Raw genomic sequence first — 7856 nt, 5'->3', positions numbered from 1 at the left:
CAGGTTGGCCCGACTTTCCCCCACCCATGGGCAGTAGCATGGGGCTTGGCAGCACTCCATCCCAACCCCCTCCCCTCCCCGCCACCTGTTATTCTTGATGGGAATTGGTTAGTTTTATTATAAATATAAACTTGAATGATAACCACAGAACAGATTCTGCCATGAGTTTCCCCTTCAAACTGGGGGAGGGCTTCTTCCCTTAGGTTTTGTCAAAGCTCAGAGGTGACCATTACATAAAAGTGGACAAGAAACTGAAGAGAGGGGAAATGTTCTGATCAAGAAGTTAGCTTTAAAATTGTAATTTAATTGCAAAAAGAGCTATAACTTGTAAAACAAATTAAATAAACTGCCTCAGGCTTTTCTTTTTCACTTTAATTGACTGTTTTGCTTATATTTCAATACCCGGAGAAGAAAGCTCTAATTAGTTACCAAAAATGCTGTGCCTGAAAGAAATCTTATATTTGAGCTCTATATTAACATCAAATTCTATCTTAATACATAATTAAGTGTATATTGTGTGTATATATACCATATCCCTTTAAATGTAAGGTGTACTTTTTAAAACAAATGTTTCTTCTAAAAATGGTCTGCATCTTAAATTTGAGTAAAAAAAGAAGTTAAAAGTGCTCATGTACTTCATAGAGGCTGTAGCCTTATAACTTTGGGTGTAGACAGAAGTGACATTTTTTGCCCAATCTAGCTCCTGAAAGATAGCTATGATCAAACACACATGCATGGCTACAGAGTGCTTCTAAAATGACCAATCATGCAAAAAAATAACCCTGATCTAATCAGGTAACATATTAAGATGCTCTGCTTCAGAGCACACTGTAGGGAACTTGTCTTACCACAAGGATTAATTTTTCACGCAGGGGTGGGGCTGTCAGTGGAGAAGGAGGGAAGGGAGCAACAGCAGCAGCTGCTGGGCTGCTATACCTGGCTTGAGTTGGAGGGTGGGCTGGGAAGTCAAAAGTGGCTAGATGCAGTATTGCATGGTGGGGGGCACACCAGTTTTTGTAGCCAGTGGCTCTCATGTGTGCCTTTGGCTACAGAAACTGATGTGCCTTTAACTATGCTACCCCAATAGGCCTCTTTTGAACTATTGCTCTGAGGCTTACTGCACTTAGTCAATTGAGAAATAAGTTGCATGTTATACAAAGTATTATGGTTTAAAGCCCAGAGCTCGCTTACTTGTCATATGCATAATGGTTTGAAAAATATTTGTTTTAAAATTGTCGCAACTTTAAAAAGTGAAGCTGAGAATTTTTGTAGAAATCTAGAAAACTCTTTCCTTCCAGTGAGATACACTACTTGGTTTCTTTGCTTAAGAGTGTATGTCAATCAGGAACGCTTCAGTTGCTTCTGAAAATAAGAGTGATTGATTAAACTGAGATTTTATTTAAATGGTTGGGCATGCTCTTTGGGTTAAAGGTAATTAGACTTTGTCAAGTTTTATTCTCTGCTATTTCTTGGACTACTCTATGACTTGGATTCTTGCATTGGCTCCTTGGTTACCAAAGGCAAACTCTTATTATGTCATTCATATGCCACTTTGCAGTTTTGCCAACATTTAGCATGCCAAGTGGGTTAAGTTCTACACTATTCATAGTTGCATTGGGTAGTACTATGCTCCTTGAATGATTTCAGTAAGCTCACTCAGGGAGCAAGATAATCCTCATTGTGAGTAAGACCATCTAAATCTGGTCCTTAGCTACTGAATATTTTAAAATTGTAGAGCTCTGGCCAGTAATATATAGTGATTGCAGTTTAGCTGCATGTGCCTTATTGTATGGGTTTGGGATTGAGTAGGGTTTTGCCATTTACACCCCCACGTGGTCCATTGTGCAAAGGAAGTCCACAAGTTTTGTGGGTGACAGAATTGTCACAGGTATGAGTTTTCAAAAGTGACTTAATTATTTTCCTTCTTAAGTCAGTGGCAGTTAACTCAATGTTGAGCAATTTTGAAAAATACTGCCATCACTGTTAAATATTTTTGTGTATTTTAACAGAATTTTAGAGTAGAAATTTTGAATATGAGCACTTATTTTCCTTTTCCAATTTGAACAGAGTTACCAAGTATTTTTTGTTGCATTGATCCTATCCAAAGATTAAATACTGTATGTAAACATATGCGTAACACAAAATTTACATTGGTCAAAATGTAAAATTAACAAATAATGTCTAAATAGAAATATTTCCAGTTCTGTAGAAGTCAACTTGGCTCTTTTGCTAAAGTCTTGTACTTTAACATAGTTTAATTCTGGCCATTTCTGTTTTTGTCAGGAATCTCTGGCTTATACAAATAGAAATCTGGAAGCAGCCCCAGGTGAGAAGGTTCTACGAGATGCTAAGGAACAACGTGATCAACAAATCCGGCTGAAAGAAATAGATCAACAGTTAAAAAACCTGCTGGGAAATCTTGTAAGTCTTTCTTAAGTTTGAAATCTCTGCTGGAGTGTATAATTTCATATACTTCTGAAATGAAATCTAAAAGAAGGAATATATGATATATGCATAGAGAAAATCATATATACTTAGTTTTTCTTGTTTTGTAAGAGTCCCAATTCTCTTGCTGTTACCTGTAGATGGACTATTTCTCAAATAGGTAAGATATCTTGCAACGGCAGGGACCTTTTTCAAGAATAACCACTATGCATACATTAGAATAGTTTTAGAATTTAGTTTTGCGTCATGTATGGTCTTAAAAGAATAATGTGGTGTACACCTAGAATGCACAGTCTGATTTGATTTTGCTCAACCCAAATAATATATATATATATATATATATATTTAAACTCTTAAAAGCTGTTTATCTCACTCTCTATGGTGGCTGAAAACCAAGGCAGTAAGAGCAAGTGAAATGTTAAGTTTGTAAAATGTGAATTGCAAATCCCTAATGTTGTAGAATAAACTACATAACATCTCATCTTTAACAATAATCTTTATTTTGGAGAAAAAGAATATAGAGGAAAGTAGACCTGAAATTTAAGACCATCCTGCTGTTAATCTGAAAAGCAGCAAATATACTGTATTTATGCCTAAAGCATAGAGGTGAGTTTGACAACAAGCCCAAACTTGAAGGATCATATGCGTCTTTCAAGTAATAACTTTCCCCTAATCTCAACTGTAATTTAAGAACACATTTTTTGTTGCGACTTGAAAGCAGTGTAACTAAAATAATAATGCTAGGTGAACCTCTGGCTCTTCAAGGATTTTTTTTTGTCAGCTAGTTTCCTCAGAGAGAAAGACAGGAAGAGAGAGAGAGAGAGATTGGGAAGGGGGATATCTAAGGGAGAGCAGCTGCTTGCTGGTGAAGCTGTCTGGTTGAAGGTCAGATGTGGCGTGGACTTCTGCCAAAAGAGCCAGACAGGTAGCTGGTCCAGTGGAAGCTGTGAAGAAGAAATGTAAAGGGGTAGGGCATGGGAGGTCCAGGAAGATATAGAGGAAAATGAAAAGGTGCCCTGGAACTGTATGCTTCTAATGTGGACTAGAAGCCAGTGTTGGTACTGATTCTCACATAGGGCTCCAGCTAGAACGTCTAGAACAGGGTTGTCAAAGATTCAGCCCACAGAGCTTTATCATCTAGCCTGTGGTGCCATCAGTGAGTCTCAGACTGGATCCACATGCTACATGCGGTATGAACTGGATTGGCCCTTCCTGCAGCACACAGTGCACGGGGCTGGTTCAGGGCATATGTTGCATGTGGTGCACGGGGCTGGTCCCCCCGATGGGGCCTGTTGAGTTTGACATGCCTGATCCAAAAGTACTGGGAGGAAGCCTCCTTATTCTGTTTCTGCATAACAGAAATAGAATGTTGATTGGGACAAACCCTGGTGGGGACTATTGACTGAATCTCAGAAGGGATAAAGAGGGAAACTGCTGAAGCTTGTGAAGGACTGTTGAGTACTTATTTCTTTGAACATAGGACATGAGTTTTGGATTGGAATGTTTCACCTTCAAGCAGTAGGGGGCTTATTCCTTGGAGTTTTGTCAAAGGGAACATATGTACAATAGTGGACAAGAAACTGAAGAGAGGGAAAATGTTGGCATGGACAACTTTATGTAGGAGACCTGACTTTAATAGAAATTATAAATTGTTTTTAGATTACTCTGAGATGTTTAGCATATTACTTGAACAAAAGCTTTTTAAGTTGAATGGAAAAGAAGGTATGCAAGATCTCCTGTAGCCTTCTCAGCTAGTGATCCCTAAGATCATGATAGCTGGAAAATGTTAGAGAAAATACTCAGTTTTCAGCCTGATACTTTGCATGTTTGACAAAATTTAGTGTAGAGTCAGCCAATTAGTTTTCCCTTGCAGTTATGTGTGTCACTGCAAAAAGAAAGTGCTTAAAAGTTAGGAAAATGAGATTGTCAAACTAAAAATGGGCAGAGTCTCAATTTTCTGCCAGGGATGTTATCTGAAACTCTTTGAAGTTCTTTATTTTAATTGGCTAAATTTCAAGTATACAGTGCCTCTTAAAGGAGACAAAAGAAATATGCTGCTTGGGCATATTTGCCAGGACAAGGGATGGTGGGGAAAGGAAATTAGGAAGGAAAAAGCCTCTTACACTTTTTTTATTAATACTTTGCTGCCATTGGTGTGCAGACCATCTTAGGTGGAACATATTGGACTTAGGGGACTGGCTGAACAGTCTTGTCTATTTTATTTAAGAATTTAGCTTCATGATCTTTGGTTTTTTGCTTTGCAATTTTGGGAAGTCACAACCATTGTTATTATGGCATTCTCCAAAGTTGTGGACAGACATAACACTTTAAATGTTTCAAGGGGCTTTGAAATGCGTTTAGCCTCTGGTAGAGAGGATCCCCACAGTCTTGCTTCCTGCCATGCCACATGGCAGGAGGCATGATTGTGGGATCCAGTACTGGATCCCATCACACTTTATTGCCAATGCAGGGGGAATTTGGGATCATGATTTTCCTGAGCCAGCAAGTAGCAAGTTCCTGCAGCTGGGAGCCCCTCAGCTGATTTGGGCTTCCAGCCATGGGAGCATGTCCCACAGCTGGAAGCCCCAACTTGCTCATCCTTTCATTTAATGGCATGATATAAACCAGCCAAAAAAATATTACATTTTTACATTTTACAATTATTGTGTAATGACTTTGTGGCTTATGCCCCCCCATCCCAGCACCCTTTCTCCAGCATCCTTGCTACTGCTTGCACCTCCCATCCTCCTGCACTCCCTGAATGCTGAGGCTCCTAGCACTTGGGATGCCACTGCTCCCTGCGTTTCAGGTGCTTCAGCCACTAGGACTCCTGGTACTTGGGCACTGCAAGCGCCAAGCTCCTAGTTTAGGGGTAGGCAATGTTTTTTGGCCGGAGCGCTGAAAAAACCACAATGTCTACCTTGGAAGGTGCTGGAGTGCTGGCATGCCAGAAAAACAAAATGAGGGTGGGGGGTGGGAGGGGTACATGGCAGGACGCACTGCATATTAGTATATTTAATATCATAAATGGTGCCTTTGTTGTTGATTGTTCCTTTTTTGTTAAGCATGTTGCAATGACCTAGGACCTAGTAGTTGCTCTCTGCACTCTAGCCCTGGAACCTCTGGAGTGCTTCAAGTGCTGGGAGTCCTGGTGCCCGGAGCACCCTAAATGCCAGGAGCTGCTGCCCTGGAATGCAGGGAGGAGGAAATATTCCATAGGCAGTATAATAGACATGACTTTCAGAACTGGTTTATAGAGAAACTAGGGCTTTGCAAATAAATTCAAGAAAGAAGTTCTGCATAGAAGAAGACATAGTGGAAGATAGAGATTGACATCTCTGAGAGGCTGAACATAACCAAGGACGATAAATAGAGAGTGGCAGTTAGGTAGAGGTTTGAAGGGAATAACAAGAAATGGAAAACAGGAAAGAGCTATTTAGAATAAGTGAGGCTATATTACATGGATGTGCTACAAATGATGAGAAACTTTTCCAAACATCAGCTGTGTCTTCCTTGCATAAGGATGTGGTTTTCCTAAGACAGAAATTACAAGATCTACAGGGCAAGATACAATTTTATGTGTAGTATTAGAGTACTGATCGTGTCTTCCTGTCCAGTGAGAATGACTTAACCAAGAGAAAAAATTTATCCCATTGCTGTCAACTAGGGCTGTGTGAAGCTTCGGGTGCTGATTCAGTTCGGAGGAGAGTCGGCCCGATTTGGTGGTCGAATCTCTGAATCTGAATTGAATCAGGAGACCGAATAGATTTGAAGCTCTCCAAATCGATTCGTAAAAGATTCGGAGAGCTTTGGAGAATTGGGCAGTCCCTGCTCTCCACTGCAGGGAGCTGGACCCAGACTCCATGCCAGTAAGTAGATGGCGGGAGGGGAGGGCACCAAGGAGAGGGGAGGGTGCCATGGGGGGACCCCTGCCAGGCCCCACCCGTTGCCTGCTCCCCCAGTTCAGCCTGAGGGCCCCTGATCCCCGCCCACTCTCCCAGTTGCCCCACTGCACCCCAGCTCCTGGTTCTTTAAAAAAAACAAAACAAAGCCCCCACTCCTGCCAGGTGTGGGGGAAATCCCCACTGCCCTACGCTATGTGGGGGGCTCTGCCATGAGCCCCCATCCCCTGCCCGCTCTCCTAGCTCCCCCCATGGCCGCCCCGCCCAGCCCAGCTCCTGGTTCTTTCAAAAAACAAACAAACAAACCCCCCCTGCATTCACCGGCTGCAGCAGCAGCTGTTGGGGCTTCTGGGGGCACGTGGCAGGGCCCCCCATGCAGCGTGGGGCAGTGGGAGGCAGCAGGGATTGCCCTCCCTTGCCTGGCAGGAGCTGGTGAGGTGGGGCATTTATTTATTTATTTATTTATTTATTTATTTTAAGAGCTGGGAGGCTGGGGTTGGGTAGGGCAGCCATTGATGGGGCTGAGAGAGTGGGTGGGAGATGGGCTTGTTTGAATTCAGAGATTTGGCTGATTTGGCGTGGGCCAAACCTCCAAATCAGATTTGGCCAAATCGATTCAGGGCAGTGATTCGAATCACCATCCCCTGAATCCACTGAATCTGAATCCAAATCCAAAGCGAATACTAGCCACTTTGCACAGGCCTACTGTCAATTCATTCATATTCATTGAGGGTTTGCTTCTCTTCCCTTCTTCTGTTCATATTAGGTTGCTCTCTTTGTTCTCCCCATGAAACTACAGTATATTTTAAACTTTGTAGAAGTATATTTTAAGCTTTGTAGAAGAGGCGGTAGTCATGGGGGACCTAAACTACTCAGACATCTGCTGGGAGACGCAGACAGCAAAGTCCCACCTTTCACGCAGGTTCCTATCCTGTGTACAGGACCTCCATCTGACGCAGGAGGTACATGGTCCCACTATGGGGAATGCCTTACTGGACCTGGTATTGGCAACGGGGGATGACATGGTAGGAGACCTACAGATCAGTGGTCACCTGGGGGACCCTACGGGCTAAAAGGGGGGCATATAAAAAGTGGAAACGGGGAGAGATTACTAAAGAGGAGTATACCTCCTCTGCTTGCGCTTGTAGGGAGGCAGTTAGACAGGCCAAAGCTACCAGGGAGCTGAGGATGGCATCCCAAGTTAAGGATAACAAAAAATTGTTTTTTAGATATATAGGGAGTAAAAGGAAGGCCCAGGGTGGAATAGGACCTCTACTAAATGGGCAGAAGCAATTGGTGACCGACATGGGGGACAAGGCTGAACTCCTCAATGAGTTCTTTGCCTCAGTGTTCCTAAGCGAGGGGCACGACAAGTCTCTCACTGGGATTGTAGAGAGGCAGCAGCAGGGCGCCAGACTACCAAGCGTAGACCCTGAGATGGTGCAGAGGCACTTGGAGGAACTGGATGTGTTTAAGTCGGCAGGCCCAGATGAGCTCCATCCGAGGGTG

General features: G+C 42.7%; 1 protein-coding gene across 10 annotated transcripts in view; it reads left to right on the top strand.

Moving 5' to 3' along the window:
• FSIP1 (fibrous sheath interacting protein 1) overlaps window positions 1–7856 on the top strand; it is a 173182-nt gene that overhangs the window by 73639 nt on the left and 91687 nt on the right. For all 10 annotated transcript variants that reach the window (XM_025197742.1, XM_025197743.1, XM_025197745.1 and 7 more), the window contains one exon: window positions 2284–2421. In XM_025197742.1, coding sequence (XP_025053527.1) covers window positions 2284–2421 — 138 coding nt within the window. The remainder of the gene's footprint in view (window positions 1–2283; window positions 2422–7856) is intronic.

Source organism: Alligator sinensis, unplaced genomic scaffold (assembly GCF_000455745.1).
Source record: "Alligator sinensis unplaced genomic scaffold, ASM45574v1 scaffold262_1, whole genome shotgun sequence".
Taxonomy (NCBI): Eukaryota; Metazoa; Chordata; order Crocodylia; family Alligatoridae; genus Alligator; species Alligator sinensis.
This window is presented reverse-complemented; position numbering and strand designations above follow the sequence as displayed.